The 23,638-nt window shown below is 39.9% G+C and overlaps 1 protein-coding gene across 1 annotated transcript in view; it reads left to right on the top strand.

The window, feature by feature from the left end:
- Positions 1-20,408, top strand: part of TGFB2 (transforming growth factor beta 2) — a 60,352-nt gene extending 39,944 nt beyond the window's left edge. Inside the window, exons 3-7 of the mRNA XM_065742626.1 lie at positions 10,940-11,072; positions 11,189-11,299; positions 13,647-13,821; positions 14,400-14,553; positions 16,991-20,408. Coding sequence (XP_065598698.1) covers positions 10,940-11,072; positions 11,189-11,299; positions 13,647-13,821; positions 14,400-14,553; positions 16,991-17,149 — 732 coding nt within the window. The 3' untranslated portion in view covers positions 17,150-20,408. The remainder of the gene's footprint in view (positions 1-10,939; positions 11,073-11,188; positions 11,300-13,646; positions 13,822-14,399; positions 14,554-16,990) is intronic.
- The last annotated feature ends 3,230 nt before the right edge of the window (positions 20,409-23,638 follow it).

Raw genomic sequence — 23,638 nt, 5'->3', positions numbered from 1 at the left:
GAGTGGTCTGGATATATCCCTTCTTTCAGGTCCATGGGTAACCAGGCAACTCATTGGCCTCATGTTCACAGTTTCCAGCTGGGATGTTTGCACACATGGGGCAGTCTATTCAGAGAATTCATGGGACCAAGGTTAAGTCCCTTTTCAAAGTCCTATACAGTGCTGGCTGTCCTCTGTTCACCTCCTGCAGGGTGCTGAGCAAAGCTCTGACAGCAGCTCAGTGAGATGTGCTGCACCTCGCCATCTTCTTTCAACTCCTCTCCTGAAGCCAGGGGGAGCAAACGGTAATCCCCGAGAGCAGAAACAGTTTCTTTAATGTCTGTTTTCACCCAAAATACTTTTCTGGGTATTTTAGGATTAGTCAGTCACATCTGTGTGTTCCTGTGCAGATGGGAATCACATATTAAGTAGTCTCATGATGAAAAAAAAAACCCAAACAACTAATAGAAGTGGGAATTAAGCTTCTTTTATAAGGTTGGTATAAAAGCTTCTGTCTTTTCTTGGCTCTAGTTAAGTGAAGCCACATAAATTTTAATTCTTTAAAGGCACCATCTTTTCTGTTATTTCTTCTGCCTGAAAGCAAAGGCTAATCCCTAGTGCTGCTGAGCATCAGCACACTGAGGAGTGGGAAACTGCAGGGAAGGAAGAAAGCAGTGGAACCCCGGAGGCAGCAGCTCCGTACTTCACTTTCCAATGCACCATCCTCATTTGATGCACTTCTTAACGTGCACCAAGTCTTCAGAAAATATTGAGAGGATAAAATACTTTAAGGGGGAGAGAGGAGGAGTAATATTAAATAAACAAGTTTTAGCATCCTCCAGTGGCCCTCACTATGTTTTTAAAGATTTATGCCAAATGCAGGCTTTATTGGAATTTGATCAGATAAAGCTCGGTTGTTATGGGAATGTCTTTGTTCATCAGTTTTCTTGCCCACATTGAAGACTTCATCACATTTTTCTTTTATTAAGGTGCTTCTGTATTTATGAATAAAGTCCCTGCACCCTTCAGAAAAAAGCTTGCTTTTTATGAATAAGCATTCCAAAAAATAAATGGGCACCACTGCAAAGCTGCACAAGTGAAAACCCTTGTGGGGTGTAAAGTGGTGCTTTGGAGTGTGTTGCAGTATTGTTTTTGAGGTAGTCGTATTGTGTACTGACTGTCAAAGAATAACAAGTAATAATTGCTTCTTATGGAAGCAGTACTATGTTTTGGTAGTGTATCACGAGGCATAGAAACAGAAAATACATCCAAAGAGTTGTTTTTTGGTGTCATTGTCCTAGGCTCCCACGTGGGTAGGTAGCTGCTGTGTGGTGAATAGGAGTACTTACCATATGAGGTGTCCAAGCAATTGTGCAGCACTAGGCTAATGCCCAGGGGAACATTAGGATGTGAAACTGGAAGTCACCAGGAGCAGCTGATCTTTGGTCTTTCCAACTCTGCAGGAATTGGACTCAATGATCCTTATGGGTCCCTTCCACCTTGGGAGATTCTACAATTGGGTCTGGTCCCATCTATGCCAAGGGCATCCATAGCACTTGTGTGGGGCTTAGGGAGAAGTAGCCATCCTCCAGACACTATCAGACCTGGTTTCTTTAAGGGCCTCTCTCCTCCCTTGGAGGTATAAGGAGGAAGATGCAGTGGAACGTATTACCCCACTATGAGTCAGATTTAAATTTAAACCACAGTCAGTCTTTCAAATGCCTTCGATTCAGACAGTGTCTTGTTTTTCAGTTAGGGAGTACATTTAAAATGAGCTGCTATAGATTTGGGCCAGATCTCAGTGGTGCAAATCTGAGGCAATTTACACTGGCCACAGTAGTGTTGCTCCAGACTGATCTCAATATAATCGAGAGCAAAGGGGCCTTGCTCTTTTTTTGGACCAGAAGTGCCATCTGTCACACCACAAAACAAAGTACCAGGAAGCAGAATTTGTGTCACTGAGCTGGCGTGGGTTACAGATATCTCCTAGTAGCATTCACTTCCAACCGTTGCTCTGACCCGAATTTCAAGTAGTATATTTGGATCCCACAATTTATGTCCTGAGGCATGGCTCTTGCACGCAGATTGCTTGCAAGGTTACAATCAAGTGGCAAATGTGCAGTGCTTTTTGTAGTGCTGAATTCAGTATAAAGTGTGCACTTAACAACTTTCATCTTTATCCACCAAATACCAGCAACTGAAGACCAGAGGATAAGAGGAGGTTAACTTTTAGCATATTTTAGACAAGAATCCTTTTTTTATTGTCGTTCCAAAGATTGTACCTACAAAACATTCAGTACATTTTAGACCGTGTGTAGAGTACCTTTGATAAATAATCTGAGCACGGGTGAAGGGAAGTGTTTGTCAGTTTGTCGTTTTCTCTGCCATTTGAGAACTTATCTCCTATGCAGCCAGCTTTTACCAGGAGCTGTGAGCTTACTGAAGACAGTTTGAAGTGGTACATAAAACCCTATTAGCTACTGGCACGAGCTGGTGCGTACTCCCATCTCAGCCCTACTGAAATGTAGGGCACTGAGATGATAGACAGATTTATTACAGTTTGCGGTGTGTGTACATTATGGGGAACGTAGGAATTTAGTACATAGGTCAGAAACAAGCCTCTGAATTCAGATTCCTGCTATTCAGGCTGCAGTCTGGCAAGGTAACCAGACACACAGGCATGCCCAAGTTTTAACCAGCACTGCAGCTTGGTAGTTATTAGACTGGGGAACATCAAACTGGTGCTAAAAAGCCTATCACGGGTGAGTTAGGCATTGAGGAAGGCTGGGGAGCTTTGTCATCAGATAGTTAATCTCAGGGCTAGCTAGGGAACAGAAATGTCTGGAAGAGAGGTGAAAGAGCAGCACTTGGGTCCAAAAAAATTAAAACTGTGCTGTAGAACCTTGCCATATTTAAAAGTGATGGACCCTCAGCAAAATGTTCTAACAAAAATAAATGATCCCGATATTGTTCAGCAGTGATGAGACAACAAAAGGACGTTGGTCCCCTTTATGCCCTGCTACACTGTCCAGTAGTGGGCATATGAAGAAAAGCTGTGGATGAGAGGTATTGGAAAACAACATGAAGCTTTATGAGGGAGGAGCCTGTATGAAGAAGAATAGATGATGGAAGAAAATGGAGGATAAGAGTGTGGTGGGAAGAGAAAACCCTAAGGATGGTGATGGAAGGAGAACAGTGCAGGCAGAAGGAAGGAAAGAAAAGGAGTGACTTGTGGAAGAAGATATCATCATGAGAGAAGCAGTAGGTCTGAATATTAAAAAGCAAAGAAAGCTTCATGCCAAAATATTGCAAGAAAATGCATGTAAACATCAATGTGGCTGTTGTGTACAGAACTGAGGAGAAGGAGGGGGCTGGGAGAACTGAGCTCAGAGAGGAGGTGAGCACGGGAGTACCCTGCTGGACACATAGTTTGGCTGGGAGACAGGAGAGCCCACTCTGTTTTTGTTGACTTTGGCTGCTCTTTGATGATATTTTAATAAAACATAATGTGCCTCTGGCAAGTTAAAGCTAAATGCTAGATAAGTTTACAGGATTTTTTTTGTTTTGCTTCATTTTACTTAAAATCTTTCTTTGGAGCTATCTTAAAATCTCCTAAACAGCAGGAAATTGCACTCAATATTTCAAAATCTTCCAGGAGAAGGACCCCAGACCCTCTATTCTTATTTATTGCTTTCACAAGGCAGTCTTCCTGCCTACTTAAATGTAAATGAAACTGAGCAGCCGCAGGGCTGCATCCCCACTGTACCCAGCACATGGATTTGCCATGGCAGGTGGAAGGTCCTACTTGGGGAAGGAGTGCAGAGGAAATCCCTTCTCAGTCTTCATCCTCTTCCCTTGGGCTCATCCCCTTGCCACGGGGTAAAACAGTGAACCAGCTACAACAGTTCCTTGACATACTTCACTTCCCCTCCCTTTCTGACCTGCTTTAGCTGCACTTCTCCTTGCCCCCTCACACTTCACCTTCTTTTACCTTTAAGCGAGTAGCAGCCGACACTAAGGGAATTCTGCCACAGCTGTAGTCCATCCAGATATAAAAGGGGTTGGGTTATGTGTGCAATATGTTCTTTTTATTTGCGAGTTTGCATGAAGAACGTGTCTGGCAAGTTCTGAGCAGATGGATCATACAGCTATGGCTTTTTTTAAGACTTTGGCAAGTACTCCATACCTTTGTATTTTGGCAGGAATTCTGCATTTCATATACTAGTCTCTAAAGATTCTGCCCTCAGTTTGAGCCTGATTTGGAGGCCTTTGCAAGTAATGGAAAGGCTTCCACTGATGAGCAAGGGGACTGTAAAGCCCTTTTAACTCCATCGCACTGATGGCAGTTTCTGAATTACTCTTTTCCAAAAGTGGTTACAAAAGAAGTGTGAAAGCTAGCACCAAGAATTTTGGAAAGAAATACATGGTCTCTCTTGCTCTAGTGGTGATAAGAAAGTTAAGATTCTGACAGCTGGTAGACTCCCAATTATCTGGTACTGAGGTTTTGGCACTTTACAACATACATCTCCACGTACGATGAGTAAGAGACTGGATGGGAGGGACTGTAGTGGTCTGCAGCAGAATTAAGGATTTGCTTATCCTCACATCCAAGATAGGATCCAAGACTTTGAACTTAACGAGAGAGTGAGAAAGAACTGAGAATTAGCATGGTCTTTTTAAAAACAAACAAACAAACAAAAAAAGTTTGAAGCTTTGGAAAGGGCTGGATGAAGTCCACGAGAGCTGTCTGAGGAGACCTTTGAAATCTGGACTGAGGCAGCGAGTGGTTCTTTCAGTAGGGTGAATAGTACATAAAAATTTGGAAACCACAAGCAGCTGCGTATGCAGACCTTGGGAATCCGGTTATTACTCTGCACTGGGGTTAGGCTGGAGTCCCCTGCAGCATTCTGCTAGCCTAGAAGGAGGTTATCCTGGATGGCAGTTTGTAGCCACAATGTTCTGCATAGTGGATTTCTCTCTGCTCTGATGTTAACTATCATTAGCACATCATTTAGCACTGGATCTCATTGTTTGGGCTTATTTACTTTGAGCTCACAAGTACATGTCAGGTTATTTCCATTATTGTAAAAAAGGCCCTTGAAGTTCAAATGGAAACCATGGGTAATGTTGATAAGTAAGGGAAAGATTCGTGAGTCTGCCAAAATGTTGTAATACAAGAACATCACAGAAGTCTGAGATGACAAAGAAGAGAAGGGAAGGAAGGAAGTTATCGGAGAGCCAACAGCATCTGGAGAGAGGAGATCAGACAGCCCAGAATAAATGAAGAGGAAAAACAGATTCATAGCAGGTTTTTACAAGATAATACCATCTTTACTATTACTTGGTGATGGCAGATCCCACACTGTCTGACAGCTGTGACCACCATAAGTACCAGGGCAGCACAGCAGACACAATAGATATTTTTAGGTGGCCATATAATCTTGTTACTGTGTTTTGAAACTTGTTTTAAGAAAACATAAGTCACCAAAAATATTTCCAAACAATTGGTGACTGTAATTCTCAGACCCAACTATAAAATGCCTTTGTTGCTGACATTTGGCTTTTGATGTGTGCCTAGGGTTTGGTTTTTTTTTTTTTTTGGCTGTAGCAGATATGTCACTGATGCATCAGCCTGTGTATCATCACTCCTGACCCACATTCATAGGTTCATACGTTCATTAGGTTGGAAAGGACTTACAAGATCATCTAGTCCAACCATCCTCCTATCACCATCCCTACTTCAGTTTTGTTTGCTTGCTTGCTTTCTAGGAAGGTGATAAATTTATTAGTCATAACTTTCCCAATGTATGTTGTACTTAATTGCAATTATCCAATTCTTTTGAAATTTATTGTGGTAACTATTGGAGAGTAGGAGTTACTGTCAAGGCAGTCAAATCTGAAATAGACTAAGCAAGTTGCTGTTGTGGAGCTTGTTGCGTGAAAGAACCAGTGTTACTTTCTGACAGTCTTTTTCCTTTTATGTGTGTAATGAGTCATGAAGACAGGCTCTCTTGGTGTCTGCTCTGAGTGGTTATTGTTTAAAATATATACACTAATGTGCTCATTGAGTTATCCCCTACTTTAAATATAATATATAACTATATAAAAATATATATGAGAAGGAGAGTAGGCAAAGGAAAATTTGAGCAAAGTATTCATTTTTCCTATTAGAAGACTCCTCAGTTTTGGAGGTTTTTGTTTTCAACTGGTGTAATTTCACTGATGCCGAGTCCTGGTATTCTGCTTAGATCAGCATCTGTTAGGCTCCATTTTGAAATAAATCATGATTCTACTGATTTTGCAAATGTTCTGCTTTATCAGTGACCTTTAGTGTTCTCAGCATACACTGCTGTTTATAAAATGCAGACTAAGATAATGCCTTTTCTTACTTGTGTTACAGTTTCTTAGGAGTATGAACGTATGTGCATATAAATAAACCATTTATATCTTCCAGTATTTCATGAAGATTTCAGCTACTTTGATAATTAAATTTAAAAATATATATTACTTTATGATGTATAGTTGGTCCAAAAAGCAATCAGAATGAATGGCAGAAGCTCAGTTTTTTATGGAAATTGGCTTGTCATTCTTCTGCAGCCAGTTTATGACAAAATTAAGCTACTTCGTCACTGAACACCTGGTCCTGGTGATTTGGAATATACTTACATGATACTAACAGCCTCTTCTAACAAATGAGCACAGATAAATTCTAGCCAGCAGAACAAAACCTCTCTTGAAGGACTTGAGGAGTGGGTAGAACACTGCTCCAAAAGGAAGGCAGACAAAGCCAAATTGTTCTTAAAAGTAAGAGCAGTGATACTGAAGGAGATCTATTCTGTATGCTTTGCTAAAAATCTGCTGGATACTCCTTTTGTAACACTTCTTCCTATTCAGCCAATCCTTATATAATGTGATCATATGCATAATCCTTTTATAGAAAAGGCAGCATTGCATTATCACTTTGTAAAGAGCTATATGTGGAAAAACATCCCCACATTTAGAAGCTATAAAGGTTTTGCACAACTTGAATTTTGAGTTTTGTTTGTCGTGAGCTTTCACTCATGCATATATAAAGATGTGCATTTTCATAGTTGCACCCATGCAGTTTTTGTGCACTGTCAACTATTTGTGCGTACGCTTGTAGGTGATGGGGGTGAGATGTTGTGTGTGGAAGTTTTGTCTCCTACTTAGCAAGTGATTGGATGTCATTTCTATGTGTAGGTGGTACACTCCCCTACATGATACTCCCAGCCCTGTAAGCTGTAGCAATCCAGGTCATAATCCGTAGACATACCAAAGTCCTCCTGCCTCCTGAAGATAGGTTTTTTTGGATGTGGTTCCAGGAGGAAATGAGAAGGGATTGAACTCCAAGTTTAGTTCAGTCTTCTTTCTCTCTCATATTCTTTTTTCTTATCTATGTTAATATACTCGGAGCACTGAAAACTGCTGGACAAAAACATTCACCTTTCAGGCATCCCAGATACAAGTTGAGAAATGACGTTTTTGATTGTGTTAGATGTAGTTGCAATGGGCTAAGCATAAAGGCAAGGCAATGTTTACAGAGAAAGCTGTGTTTATAGGTAAGGTTAATATCTCTTCTAAGAGCTCTAGTATAGTTGGAAGAAGTAGACAAGCTTTCAAGCACTAGAGCCGCAAGGCATACAGAAGTCTTGGTTGTTTTTTTTTTTTTTGAACTAAGCTAGTTGATCTAGTAGGAAGTACTCTCATGTAATAATTTATTGGGAATGTGTTGGAAGAATGTATTGTTAACCTTAAGATTTTCTGATAGGTTCCAACAAAGAGGCCATTTTAATTCTTACTGTGCAGAGAGTAGTTGCTTCAGTGTGGACTGAAATAGAATGCACTGTAGAAAAGAGAGTCATTCATCTGGTGGGTTTGTGGGAGGAAACAGACTGATGAGCCTAGGATTTTATCATCCATTAGCTCTGTGTTAGGACTGCTATTTCTGAGAGGAAAAAAAAAAAGAAGAAGAAAGGGGAAATGGAAACAGTGAGGCTAAAAGATCATTTTTGCTTGAGGTTGAAGCAGGCCTGCTAATTTCACTGTGTGTGGCACTCATATTATACTCAGCAACATTTTGCTTGAGAATTACTAGTGCCTGTTTAATGCATGATGTCAGTTGTGGAAATTACTTATGCTATACTTAGTTTTTTTTACTTTTTAGCTCATTCCTCATGGTTTTTTTTTGTTTTGTTTTTTTTTTTCCTGAACGCAGTACATAAACCACAAGGAGAGAACCCTCAGTTTCAGATATCATAGACATTGAAGGATGGTTTTTATCCAGCTGTTTTAATCCATGCTGTCCATCCTGTCCTTCAGTTCTGAGACATGCAATCACTTTTCTTACAGTTCAGTTCATAGGTCAGGATGGATGTTCTCTGTAATATTGAATATGTGCAGTGATGATCTCTTGTACTTTTTATAAATGCCTTTCATACCAATTGGACACTGCCAATCCTTGACTTTGTCCTTTCATAGGAGTGAGTCTGGGGTAAAGACATTCTCTTTTGGATACCAAAGCACAACTGAGTTTTCAAAACACATCTAAGACCAATTATAGTTAACAGCAAGAGATTACTTTTGGCACATTGCTTACTTTTAGATCCTTACATCACTGCCAAAACTGTGAGGTATGCAGTTTCTGGAGTCTGTGGAAAGATATGACTGTGCAGAAAGGAAGAAAAATTAGCCAAGTTCTTGTGTCCCATTTGCTGCCCTGCCCCTCCACCCCCAGCATGTCGCTGCAGAGTGACAGCTGCATTACATCCTCTGAAACACTTGAGTTGCCTTGATAAAGACCAAAGGGAAGGCAGAGTTATATTTGTACTTCTCTGGGACTTTCCCAGCATTGATTGTGGGTTGTCTCATCTCTTTGGCACTTCTGGGCAATGGTAGTCCCCTTGCTGCTGCCAGATTCTCTGTAAACAGTTGTTCAAACACTTTGCTCTAAGGGTGCCTTATAAAAAGGAGTCCGAATGTTGAATGTTTGAGTGCCCTTAATTTCTAATGGAGACATTAGTATCCCCTACTAGCAGTGTTTTTTTTAATTTTCTGGATTGGTACCAACACCTTCTCATGTCTTTCTTCTTCTCTTCTCCTGCTGTATTTGTGATGATCAGGAGAAAGGCAAAGAGTTTATCAGATTACTGTTCTTTTTGTAGGACAGTTGATATTGTGGGACCTGTTGCTGCACTGTTGACTTTTGAGAGATCTAGTATTCACTTGAAATAAAGAGGGAGGAATCTCTACATGTTGGACATAATCTGGCTTTTTCGAGCTTGCTTTTCTGTTTCATTATGAAAAGATTGATTTTATTATGGTGACATAATTTCACACCTCTTTTGAAATACCTTTCTGCATATACATTATGCAGTTTCATCATTGCTTTATATGAGTAGTTTGTTAGATATTGGGCTGGTCTGGGCTGAAAATAGGAGGAAACAATGAGACATGTCTGACAGTTACTCATTTGGAGATGGACTTGGATGGCTAAAGAGAGGAAGAACCCAAAACAAAATACAAACTCACGCTGCTGGCATGCTGAAAGTTACAAAGTGATGTTATCATATGGTATGTTGATTGGAGTTGACTTAACATGGTGTGTTATTCCAACTTCCTGCATCACAAAACTATCAACGTAGCAATAACTTGGAAACCAGAAACCTTTTAGCAGCTGAAAGCCCCGTTGTTTTCATCCTAGAGGTAAGGTACATAATAGCAGCCTGTGCTTATATGTGAGAAAGCAGTCACTCAAGTTGTTTAGATATAAGGAAGACTGTGAGTACTTGAAATTCCAGGCATGCGGTTCTGTGCCTTCGGTGAACGTGAGGAGTTGAGGGGTTTTGTATAGGTAATTTTTATTGCATGCTCAGCAGCAAGCTTTGCTGAAACTTCTGACTCAAATACAAACACAGCTGGCATCCAGGTTTGGACAGAAGCAGAATCATCTGTTGCACACATCTTTTTTCACACCTGGCTGGTTTTGCATGCCCACAAGTTACCTGTATAGACAATGCTCTTTTTTCATGTTTAGTGTGTAACCAGTGCTGAAATTCATAGGGAAGGCTGAAAGCATTAATAAGTCAGTACTGTGCAGGTTAGTTAAGGCTAAACGATATCTTCAGTGCATAGACTATTTTTTAATTTAGCTTTAGATATCACAAAATTGTATGGTTGAGGTCTTCTTGAGGTTATCTGGTCCAACCTCCTGCTGAAGCAAGGACACCTCAAGGTTGCCCAGGACTGTGACCAAGTGGCTTTTGAACATCTCCAAGGAGGAGACTCCACAACTTCTGAGCAATCCATTCCAGTGTTCTGACGCCTACACAGTAAAGAAGTGCTTACTGGTGTTCAGGCAGAACCTCTGATACCACTGAAAAGAGCCTGATACCATTTTCTCTGCATCCTCCGTTCAGGCATTTACACACATTAAGATCCTTCCCAAGCCTTCTCCAAGCTGAACAATATCAGCTCTCTCAGCATCTCCTCATATGAGAGATGTTCCAGTCCCTTGGTCTTCCCAGTCAGCCCTATGTTGGATATGCTCTAGCTGGTGTGTTATTAGAAGGTGGATAGCCTTTGTTTGGATGTTCCTGTTGCTGTGATTCCTTTGACCACTTGTGTGGCAGGACAGATTTTCAGTGCAGTTGTCCTGTGTGAATTCTCTTAGTAAGAAGTATGTGACGACATGTTTTTCTTGGGGACAAAAACTGGTTTCCTTGATGTTTTTTTTTCATCACCTTTCTCTCCCCACACACCTAAAGAAGAATCCTAAGACACGCTGTATTTCAGTACTGAAAACTTGACTGAATGTACATTTGTTGCATAGAAATTTGAGCTGTAATAATTTCTTCTACTCTTTTATAGTGCTGGTTGTCCACTTCAGTGCAAATCTGCTAAATATTAACCTGCAGACAATCATCTTTATTATTTCTTGCAGGTTCTGAAATCCAAAGAATTATCATCACCAGGACAGCGCTACATCGACAGCAAAGTGGTTAAAACAAGAGCTGAAGGAGAATGGTTGTCTTTTGATGTTACTGAGGCTGTACATGAATGGCTCCATCACAGAGGTGACAAGCAGTGTTTTGTCTTCACTCCTGCCCCAAGTGGTCATCTGTTAACTCAGCAGTATTTCAGGCTCATTCCACTCGTAAAAACCTATTCCACTTACTTTCATATTTTGCAGACAGGAACCTTGGATTTAAAATAAGCTTACATTGTCCATGCTGCACCTTTGTGCCTTCCAACAATTATATCATCCCAAATAAAAGTGAGGAGCTTGAAGCAAGATTTGCAGGTAACAACATTCTTTTGTTTGTTTGTTTCAATGTGTAAATGTTTGAGGGGGAAACGAAGATCACTTACCTCTAAAATGGAATTCAGCTAATTGAAAACTTACTAATTTGAGAATCTTGATGCTTAATTGGTATGAAACGGTGCTAAGGCACAAAGGTAGAATATGTCAGCTGAACAGTTCTAAAACCAACTGAACTACTCTAAAACCAAATGACTTGAATAAGCTGTCTCATTCCATGCTTGCAGCTTCTGTGTCTTTAAATATCTATGTTACAGTTTGCAGCATCCACACTGGATATAGTACATACAGTTTTAGATGCAGGAAAGAGTCATGCACAGAAGATCATTCACTATGGGATAATCAAGAAAAAACTTACTGAATGCTTTCAGAATAAACCCTTTGCTGTCCATCCTAGCACTGTAACAGTTCAGGCTTCAGTAGAGCCAATTAAGATAGTGTTTGGCACACATGCTGCTTACAGTAGATGTGTGTGAGCATGGTGTGTTTTGAGATTATATTTGAGAAAACAATACTTGTTATGGCAAATTTCCAAACAGTAGGTAAGGCAATAGTAGGTTGATTTCCTTACAGAGGCACCTTAATTTGTGTATAAAGGGCCTCGGTATTTTTAAATACCTGCAGAAGTGCTTGTAGCTGTTTGGAACCACCTAACAACTCCAGCTTTTTTTTTTTGTTTTTTTTTCTTGTCATTTGTATCAGTAATAGTAAAATTCATCTGAGCAATGATATCAGTAGCTTCAGAAGCAACCAAACAATAGGTGCCAGACTTGAATAAATGCACAGCAGTGCTCCACTGCAAGCATGTTGTGGGTTGTAGTAACAGAAGATATATGCCTGCTTAATGTGCTCCCACTTCAAGCAGTGTAAGTCTTAGTCTCAGGTGAAGTCAACAGAAATACACTGTATAATATTGGTTATCTAAATACATATACTCTCCATCATTGGCGTCTGCAGCTCATTGTTACTAACATATTAGTTGCACAAATGTTTTTTTTATACTGATAGTTTAGTAAAAACTAAAAGAATGAATTAAATAAAGAATAAAAAGAAAGAACTATGTAATAAGGGTTATGGATATATGTGCTTTCTATGGACAGCAGACAAAGTGATGTATAGGAAGTAGAAGCTCCAATGTGTTCTTAAGCCATTCGGGTTTCACTTTCTAAAAGGGAAAATTTATTTTAACTGATGATGCCAGAGTTATCATCAATCAGTATGTATTGAAGTCTAGCCTATATTAGAACCAATTCATGCTGTTTATCAAGTCTTCATTTATTCAAATTTATCCTGGTTTGGTTTATTGGTTTTCCAAGGATTTGACTGTATTCCTTGTCATGAATTACATTTATTTGACCATTGTTTCACTGCATTGGAATTTTTTTTCTCTAAGTAAATATATGCATTGTAGGTGTGAATGAAGCCATTATGTGTATTTTAACAAAATGGTAGTGTGATATTTGATCACTGTATTTTGAATGTTACAGAAAGTAACTTTTTCCTTTACATAGCATTATCTTGTTCAGAAGGTTAATTTTCAAAAGGTTCTCAGGAACAGGCATAATAGGAGCTGTTTAATTCCTGGGAAAGTCTAAAACCTGGGCTCTTTTGCCCATCCTATTGCTATGATAAGAAAGCTAGTCAGGCAGTTAGAGTTTCAAGGGAAAATACAAAATGTGAGATCATTGATTTCCACTACAAAAATAAGTATTTTGATCAGTGTCCTTGCCATGACCATACAGGAAAAGGAGCTAGAATTACAAATTTTAATGGAAGAATTAGCAGAATTTGATAAACTAACAATGAGAGACAGAATTTACAAGCATTAGAAAGACATAAAAGTGATGGGAAAAACTAATGAGTTGAAAGTAAACAGTGGGAAATGCAGGTTAATTATCCAGAGCAACTTTAATGCTATTACAAGGTTTAGAAAGGAGCACAGCTATTAGTGGATGGAAATACTGCCCTAAGTGAAGTAGTAGAAGTATCATTGCTTTGGGCATTTGAAACTAGTTTACGCAATGTAGATGCATTGGCTGAAGGGACTTCATATGTCTTTTCTGTTATTCACGTCAACAGCTTTGGTAAGTGTACTGAAATGCCATCAAATGGCTATGAATATGGGAGGGCTGATAAAATAAATGCATGAGAACTGTGAATATATTTAGGAACTCGGGCTGAAATTTGGCTCAACTTTACCAGTAAACGTGCTCAGCTGACACCATCATTGCCCAGTTCCTGAGAGCATTTTTTTTTTAAACAGATGGTTTATTTAATTTGTGAAGAAAATAGCAACATAATGTTTATCACCAAAATGTATTTTTTGAAGGTATTGATGACTACACATATTCCAGTGGTGATGTGAAAGCTTTAAAGTCCAATAGGAAAAAATACAGTGGGAAGACCCCACATCTTCTGCTAATGTTGTTACCCTCCTACAGACTTGAGTCGCAACAGCCCAGTCGGCGGAAGAAGCGTGCTCTAGATGCTGCCTATTGTTTTAGGTAACTATGCATCTATATTTAGTATACTTTACATAACTGTGCCAGCTTCTGAATTGCAGTTGCAATTGAAAGCAGTTGCTTATCACGTAAACAGACATTTCTTTGTGGTAGGCATTTTACAGAGTGTGGCCCTTGTCCACAGACCCGCAGTGTCCGTGCCCAGTGGGTATCTGCCCAGAGCACTCCACTCCCGTGGAGACAGTGCCTGAAGAGGAAGATTAGGAGCTTGGAATGCAGAAACTGAGTTCCACTTGGGGTGATTCCCAAGCCTATCAACTTCATAATTATAGTCAAATTATCACCTCCACTGTGCTCATCTAATCAGAGGGGTGACTCGGTAGGACCTGGAGAAAAGTACTTCAGTGGTCTTCCATTAGCTCTCTATAAGCAAGCCTTGCCATGTATAAGCATCTCCTTTCATTTACAGTACAAGCCACAACAGATGCGATGAGGTTGTGAATTTTTGAGGCTCTACTTTGTTTTTAAACCATCATGCAGGGAGCAAACAACTGGATTATTTTTATTCTCTCTGTTGTCTTTGTTATGGCCAATGCATTTGTCTGTATTTTATTTTTTAGGAATGTGCAGGATAATTGCTGCCTGCGTCCACTTTATATTGACTTCAAGAGGGATCTTGGCTGGAAATGGATTCATGAACCTAAAGGATATCATGCCAATTTCTGTGCAGGAGCCTGCCCATATTTATGGAGTTCAGACACTCAGCACAGCAGAGTAAGTAAAGATTTTGGTGCAGATAATAGCCTTAAGGAGGAGATTCAGGGTGGATAATAGGAAAAATTTCCTTTTGGAAAGAGAGGTGAATTATTGGCACAGTCTGCCCAGGGAAGTGATCACTGTCCCTGGAGGTGTTCAAGAAAAGGGTAGGTGTAGCACTCAGGGACATGTGTTAGCTTCTATTTTATAACTGCAGAGTTAAATATATTTCTAGGACTATCATCAGCATGAGAGCCTAAAGCTTCCATTTATTATCTCAGTAAATAAGGAAATATGGCCCTAAAGAGGGACTTGAATATGGCATCAGACTGGAGTTGAAGCTGAAGTCATGTGTTGATCCATCAATCTATATATATATTTTTTAATACGGTCATCAGCACGATGTATAAATGTATCCAGAACTCTTTGTGACTATGAGCACGATACAGCTTTGGAAGGCTGCCTGAAAAGGGACTAGTCAGTAAAGAGAATGAGTACAAGACGACAGTGGGTTCTGTCAGACGAAGCACCTATCATAGGGATAGCTGTACTTCTTCAACAGAGGCATTCATTTTTGTACACTGAAAATTTGAGCAAGAATTACCTTGTGTCTGGGATGCTTATGAACTGACAAATGGTTGGGATACAATTGTCATGTTTTTTATCATTTTTTGTTATCGATATTCCACATCATAACATGTAGTGCACTGGGAGTTGAGGAGTTAATGCTCCAGTTCTGTGGATCATCAGTAGTTCCAGGTATACCTGTCTCAAAAGAGAAGAACTACCTACCACAGAGCGTTACTCTTTTTTTAATTTCCATTTTTTGTTCAAAGGGAAAGAGAAAACTGTTGGCAAGTCACGAGATCCCTCTTTTCCCTTTCAGATCATCCCAGCAGCATGTGTGCTTCCTAGCCATCTCACCTTCAGCATTAGAGTAACATCTTTGGTTTTTGGACATGCTCATTTTATTTGATTTGTTAGCTTCAATTCGAATTATATTGTTATATATTGTGTTATTTTGCATTCCGATATCTTATTTAGTAAATTGGCTTTCCTCCTCAGATCGTCGCCACTCTTTTGTTGTTTTTTAAGGTCCATCTCCCTGCCCTTTTCCCTTTCCTGGGGCATGGGTCCTTGGGTCCCCTTGCTCCATCCATTATGGAACCAGGCCGAACCAGCCTGTAAACCATCTACAACAATCTTTTACTTTAGGGATTGGATGTGTTATTCTAGCCAAGTGCTTTACCATGAGTGATATTCTGCTGTGAAATGCTTATTTTTCTCAACTGTCAATGAGGATGTCTAGACTGTAAACACATGAGGCAGGCATTTGCACTGCAGTTGTCATAAAGAAAGAATTTCACCCTCAGGTCCATACTAAGGATGATGTCTCCCTTTTTCCAAACCTTTAAAACATCACATCAATGTCAGCTTCAAGGGAGAGACTTCTTTCCTTTTTGGTCTGTAAAGGCACAATAGTGAATTCATCTTGAATGTACAAACCTAAACGTAGGGTTTTTTTTGTCAGTGGCTGTGGCATTGTAGTATCAGCAGTGGCTGTCAGCTGACAGTGGTAAATATTTTTTAATAGAACTTATATTTCAATGCTTGTGTGGAGTAGTAGTGTACACTGTTGGGAGCAGCACTTGTTTTTAAAGGAAAGAGGAAGAATAACTGTCATGGTCACAAATATGTGGTTTGGATAGTTACCCAAATAGGCAGAGGTTGCTTAATAAAGTAGTTAGTGTTGCTGTCCTGAACAGGTCTTCTGTCTCTCAAAGCTGTAAATGTTGTGTTGAAGCTCTAGGAAAAGGTCATTTAGTGTTTAGCTAACACATTAATGGCATCCTCGGAAATTCCTCTGAATCATCAGTGGGTAACCCTACATACTTCCCTTGCAGAGAACCATGTATATGAATCCAACGTGACATACAGCACCAGAGGTGCTGATCCTCAGCCTCAGCTGATCCTCGGTCGGAGGAACTGCAGAAGTAGTCATGGTTCTTGCAGTGTGGCATTAGTGGACTTAAAGTATCCAGGGATGAGAAGCAAAGCAGTACTCATGTGCTGAAGGACTCTCCCTTCGGTGCTCTTGTAAAACCAAAATCCTGTAAAAGTAAATGACAATCTGAAGATGCAGATAAAAACCATTTGATTTCTTCCTTCCCTATCAATGCAGTGTGACTACGCTTTCAGGACAGGCTGCAGGCACATATGTGTTTTAAGATTTAAGGCTGTGGGGATAAAACATTAGGAAGCTCAGATGGTTTGTGACTCCAGGTTGAACTGGAGAAGCATGCAAAAATATTCAAATCCAGGCATCTTTTTTTCTGATTTCTCTGGGCTTTTTCCCAGGCATTGGAGGAGGAAGTGATGCAGAAAGGAATTTGCTTTGCAGAGTTGAGCAGGCAGAGGAATCTGTCTTAATCTCTTATTTCCTTTCTCCTTCTAGGTACTCAGCTTGTATAACACCATAAATCCAGAAGCTTCTGCCTCTCCATGCTGCGTGTCCCAGGATTTAGAACCCCTCACTATCCTCTACTACATCGGCAAAACACCCAAAATTGAACAGCTGTCCAACATGATTGTAAAGTCTTGCAAATGCAGCTAAAGGATACCCCAGAAACAGCATGAAAAGTGTTTGCATCAGTAAATCAATCGATCAGTAAATAACCAAGGAAAAAAGAAAGAGAGAGCGAGGAGGAAAGAAAGCAAAACGAAAACCCAGGTTCATCAGTGTTAAAAGGAAAAAAAAAAAAGAAAACAAAGAAGAAAAAAACGGTACTAGTCTGAACTGTTTGAAAGCTTGTTTTTTTTGTTTTTTTTTTTAAACTGGCATTGAAGGCCTTTATCTTACATTTCACCTACACATAGTGTGAGATAGACAAGAAGCAAAGTCAAAGGAAAAAAAAAACCTTTTAAAAAATAAACACTGGAAGAAATTTGTTAGTGTTACTATGTGAAAGGAAAAAAACAGGAAAATCCCATGAAGTGGAGTTGCTGTATCTGTCCCGTGCCTTACTTGATCTCTCTGTATCGTTATGCAATAGGCATCCTACCCATTCCTCTTAGTTGTAGAGTTAACAGTGCGTTATTTATTTGTGTGTAAAAACTATCAAATGAACATTTCCATATCGCCATTGGAAAAGGAAAACCAGCAAATGTGGACAAAACGGAGACCAAATAAGCTGCCAGAAATACGTAGAAAGTCTGAAGGAACACAAGCTCAGAAGTTTCAAAAAGTAATGGTTAGTTTAGTTGGATTTAAATAGAAATCATTTATGACACTATTGAGAAACTCTGCCTTTAAAATACCTTATTTTCATGCCAGCTGCCAGGAGAGGCTTCTTGTAAGGTCTCAAACCCTTGTTTTAAATACTGAATAACTTACTAATAAAGGACACTCTGTTTCAGTCTCAAAGACAAGTCTATAAGATTTTTTTTTTTACTGTAAATGATTTAAATGTCAGTTTAGTAAGCCAGTGAAATATTTAACATGTACTGGTCTAATCTTCAGACCTTAATATGTTGCTGTATAGCTATGCTATGGGATTTTTTGTTCTTTTGGTATATGTAACCATACCTAGAGTATTGCAATAGGTGGGTAGTAAAAGCCAGCTTAATTGGAAACATATCTGTAGATCTCTATTTGTAAACTATTAAAAAATTAAGTACTTTATGTGTAATGTGTAAATTTTCACCATATTTTTGTACTCTGTAATACTGTCAGCTCTCATGAGTTTGAATTTGAATTTGGGGCTCTTTTTGATCACTCAGAATCACGTGTTTCCCTCTAGCTGGCCAGTATGAGTAGAGTCCCTATATTTTGACTTGCACTACAAATACATGTTTTATAATAATTGCTATACATGTGCTTTGTATATTGTTCATCATTATGACATAAGCTACCTGACTCCATTTGATGATTTTTTTTTTGTTTGTTAGTTTTATAAAAAAGGATGGATTTAAGTGCTCTCTCCTCCCCTCCTTCCTTCCCTCCCTCCTCACTCATCCCCATTTGTAACACTTGAATCGTAATGTGGTTCAGAGGCAGAGAGTGACACCCACTCCTGTGCAGAGGGCTGGTACAGAGTATCTGCCTCAGCAGTGCCTTTGCTTGGGGCATGCATGGAAGCAGGCTGCCCTGAGCTTGCAAGCAGCAGGACTTGCTCTGCCCTTAAGCTGTGGCACTACTGATCCTGCCCCCAGCACAGTAACAGAGGCTTGCCTTTAACTTCTGCAGTGGCACGGCAGGATTTGCAGGGTCAAACTCTTGATTTTTTTTTTTTTTTTGAGTTTTTAAACATATTGAAAGAAAAAATGGAGGAAGAAATATGGGGTCTCTAGGGCTTTGTTGCTGTTACACCTTTGAATATTGTAGAGGGAGTTGAAAAATAATCCACAACATACGTTTCTTTTGTAAAACCTTTAAATTGGCAAAAAAGTAATGAAGAAGATGCGATCAGTTCATTTCATATGATGAATGGTTTTGCATGGCAAAGCTTGAAAACTGCATTAGAAACACGCTGCTTGGATGAGAAGGACATTTTCTGTCATTGACCTGAGTGGTGTCAGGAAGATGCTCCTGAGCTTTATGTTGTCAGCTCCAGTTTTAAGATGTGCAATCTCTTTGACTTCAGCAGAACACTGATGCAAAGCTGAAGTACCGCAGCAGCTTGCACTTGCTGCTCCTTGGGACTTCAGCAGAGTCTATGCTTATTGCCTACATGGACATGTAGCCCCACAGGTGATCTAATCCCACCCACTGACTCAGCACAGAGGAGGAGGTACGTTAGACTTCTGATTAATTTAGTGAGTTGAGATGAACAAGTGAAAAATCTGTCCTGCTAACACTTGCTTGAGCCAGACTTGCTCCATTGAGAAGATGCACTGAACTCAGTGAAACTCCTCAGGGTAGTAAATACTCTGGATTTTGCTGCATACAGCAGCAAAATTAGTTTTATCAGGTTCAGTATGAGAACTGTATTTTTGTTGGACAGGAAGGGAGACAAGGACGAACACATTTCAAAAAACTTAAAAACATTTTTGCAATTCTCTGCTATGGGAATGCAACTCAGAGTGGATTTGAAGCTTTGGAGAAGTGGAATACAAGATAGCATAGTTGTCCAATTATACTCACTATGCGCTGGACGCAGCTGAAGATTTTGGTTTGGGTTTGGAGTTTTTGTTGTCTAAATTTAAATACAAAGCCTTATTTCTGTAAATCATTACCACAAGATCAGATACTTTTTTTTTTAACTTTTTTTTCTTCAAAATGCACTGATAGTATTTGAAATACTCTTACAGAGCTCCTATAACTTTTTTTTTTCCTCCAGTTTATTAGGCATGTATTCCCCTTAATTACCAAGGATGCTATTAGACCTGATCCTACGATGTGCAGAACTCATGGGTTAAATACCCCTCTATAGAGTGGTGTGATGTGAGGCCAAACACCACTCAGGTCTGATGTTGATTACTCCCCCCTCTCCCGTCAAGTGATGTTTAGACGGGACTGCAACAGTTCAAAGACTGTCACAATGAGTAGGTAGCTGCTACCATCTCAGCAGAGTCCCTGAGCGTTGGTGATGCCCAGCACCTGGCAGGAAATGTTCCACACTTTGAAAGGTCAGACCCAAAGGAGCTGTGTGAGCCTGAGGGGGGTCTTAGCACTTAGCTGAGTGGGTTAGGACAGCATTTTTTATGTGTTTAGCAACAACACAATTGTATGGTTGGCATGGTTTAAAAGAAAAAAAAAAAAAGGATCTTAAGGACAGCTGTGTTGTACTTTGGTGATCGATTACTCTGTATTTTAACACATTGTATGTCTGTTTTTGTGGTGCTCTAGTGGTAAATAAATTATTTCAATTGTATGCTGGTGTTGTTCATATGACAGTGTTTTTCTGGCACAGACAGTTCCTCAGCTCAGGCTCAGCTTAATTGGTGGCAAGCATTTTTTTTGTTGGGAACCTTGATGTGGTCCAGCACATCTGCTCTGAGGATTGCTTTGCCCTCAGCAACTGCAGATTATGCCTTGGTCTGCAGACAAGAAGTGGCTTCTGGTTGACTGCTCTGAGCAGCTGCCCTGTTCCAAGTATCCATAGGACAAAGACTGCCCCAGATAGGAGCAGTGTTACCTCATGACCTCATTGTGCCCTGTCTTTCACGACTGCCCCTCCCAGATAGTTAAGGGACCCTCTGCATGGCTGTTGCTCCAGGCACCATTACTGTGGCTTTCCTCTTCAGTAGTGGATTTCAAAGTAACTCCTTCCTCATGCCTGTAGTGCCAAAGAAGGTGAGAAGGTGATCTGAGTCAATTTGGAGATGCCTGGGCAGTGAATGGTCTCACACCATCACACCCTAAAAGAACAGATGAAACTTGTTATGTCATACATTGAACAAAATAGCCTGCAATGGGACGAGGTGATGTATCGGAGGAGAGGCAACAGACACAAGTTAGAACAAGGCAAATTCTGGCTTCATGCAAGGAAAATATTTGTGGAGTGGAGGTGGCCAAGCCCTGGAACAGGTGGCGTGACATCTCCATCCTTGGAGTTGCTCAAAACCTGCTGAGCAAGGCTGGGCAGCCTGCTCCCACTGCACCTGCTCTGAGAAGAAGGTTGGGATCCTGGAGACCCCTGCTCATCCCCACGAAGATGCAAATGATTGCACTTGAACCCAATAATTTATTTGTTTCTCAACCATTTCAGCTAATTCTGCATGTTAACAGCAGCCACATACTCATCTTGAAGAGCTTTTAGTTTAGTTTAGTTTTGTTTGTTTGCATTTTTTTATAGCAAGAAATAGGATTCCACAGTTAAGCCTCTCTCCATGCACTCTGCAATATATAACTGCATTATCTAAGAAATAAGAAGTAGAGAGCCGGGTATTGCAGCTTTTCTTTGCTAGCCCTTCAGCAGCACTAGTCATGTAAATAAAGCTGGTTGGAGGAAGAGCTGCAGGAACAGATCATGCTTCCAGAAGATGGACTAGTGCCAAGAGGGGCTGAACACCTTACCATCTCTTCCATGTGCTTTGTCTGGGACCTAAGGGGTGCATATTTCTTGGCATGAAAGAAAGAATATGTTTATGCCAGATTGTTTAGTGCTATTGTGATAAATTACAACAAATGGACCCTGTGGTCTGTGAATATGTGTTTAGGAATGCAACTTGGGATAAGCAGTGAAAACAATCTTAGGGGCCATTTTACCACCATTACGCTCCAGTCTTACAGTGGAACCTTAACTGATGTCAGTGAGTTTACATTAGTGTTAAACTGTGGTCCTGCAAAATTTGACAGATATTAATTTTCACTGTATTTTTAGTTACCCAGTTACATGCTTTTTACATATATGTAATCAGCCAGCTCTGTTCCTATCAAAGGTAGAACTCAGTTTATGCTGGTGAGAATACTCTGCAATTCTGGCTGCCTTAATTCTGAAATCAGTGAGTAAAAGGAGAGTTGGAGGAGATACGCTGATTTGATCTTTTAGATAGGAAAGTCATTGTGGTACTTATGATTAAAGAGCAAAAATGGGAATGAACAGTGTGTGCCGAGATTTTACAGTGTGGGGCTGAAAAGATGGATGTTCCCCCACAATAATAACATCTATGCAGAATAGTTTGGTGCTGGATTTGTCTTTTACCACCACTAACACAGCCTCACCATACTCTAATAAAAGTTCTTCTGCTCTGCTTGAATCAAATTGTGGTTAATGAATGTGGAATATTCAATATAGGAAAATCCAAACCATGTAAATGTCTTGAAAACCAGTTTTAAGGCCAAAATCTGCCTCTTAGATCAGACGAAATAGATTCTGTGAGGAGCCATGAGTTCTGGAAGAAAATAAACCAAGAGGTTATGTAATTATATGTGGTTATAAAGTAGATGTGAAGTAATGTAGTTGGCTTGTCAGTGGGTATGGGTGTAACAGTAATTTCTTCATCTGTATAAAAATAAAATTAAATGGAACAGAAAGCTGATGAGAACTTCCAATCAAATTTGATATGCTCATTTAATGAAGTAACCTGCTGGAATCTAAAACAGAACCCCTGGGGTATAAAGCTTTCTTAAAACATATGGTGGTCCAAGAAAGAAATAGTTTGTTTGAATGATGTGTTCTAGAGCCAAAGCAAGATGATAGTAGGGAGGAAGGGTCAGTGGTCACTGATCGTTGGTCTCAGCACTCTTTTCCCATACTATAGGCTACTTCCAGTTAAAAGATCCATGCAAATTGTGTGGAATACTCTTCTACAATAAATAGAACAAGGTAGATTCAAATGGTAAAAGGGAACTGAGTCTCATTTTGTTATACGAAATACACCACAAGGCACAGAAAATAATTATTACATGTTTCATCCAGTTAATTAGAGGTGGAGTGACCCCAAATGTTAACACATGAGTCTGCATTTTACCAAATACACAAATCAGGTATTTAGAGTTCTGATTTTCAAGTAGTCTGGATCACTTTTCCAAAACTGAGTTAGGCTCAATCATCACAACTGGTTTATAATCAAACTGTAATCACCAGATTCACTGCTGGGAGACATAAGGCTTTTACAAGTGCCAGAGTTTTTTCATAGCTGGGTAGCTCTTAGGCAGGTACAAGTCTCAAAGGAGTGCTGGATTTTTCCCAAGCACAGAGAAGTATAAGTCTAATTGCCATTTGTAGAAATGGCAGTCAGACAAAGTGTCCCTCCAGACCAAGTTCATTTCCAGGAGACTGGTAGTGGGATATCAGATTTCAGGTCACTTCATTCTTCAGTGATTGAAGGACCAGCAGTATGGGACAAAGTGATGGTTCTTTTTTGTTCTGATGGAACCCTTGTGAAACAAATCAACAGCTTCATTCCAGTTCCTAGTGTAAACTTGTTGTGTGTCTCCAAGGATATGCAGACTAATTTCATTCATCAAAAGAGGAAAATATATTTATCAGGAAAAATGTGCTTATTTTTCTTACTTTGGAAAAATGTAAATACAAAAGAGAAAACATGCTGCAGTTCATGGGCAAGTTATGCATTCCTCTGCAGTGTGTAACCTGTTCTCAAAGAGGTGGTCTGGATCAATTTGTGAACATTTGGGAGTGAAAGCTGGATTTAGAGA

This window comes from Cyrtonyx montezumae, unplaced genomic scaffold (assembly GCF_038088225.1).
Source record: "Cyrtonyx montezumae isolate F1298 unplaced genomic scaffold, pur_monq_1.0 scaffold_0, whole genome shotgun sequence".
Lineage (NCBI taxonomy): Eukaryota > Metazoa > Chordata > Aves > Galliformes > Odontophoridae > Cyrtonyx > Cyrtonyx montezumae.
This window is presented reverse-complemented; position numbering and strand designations above follow the sequence as displayed.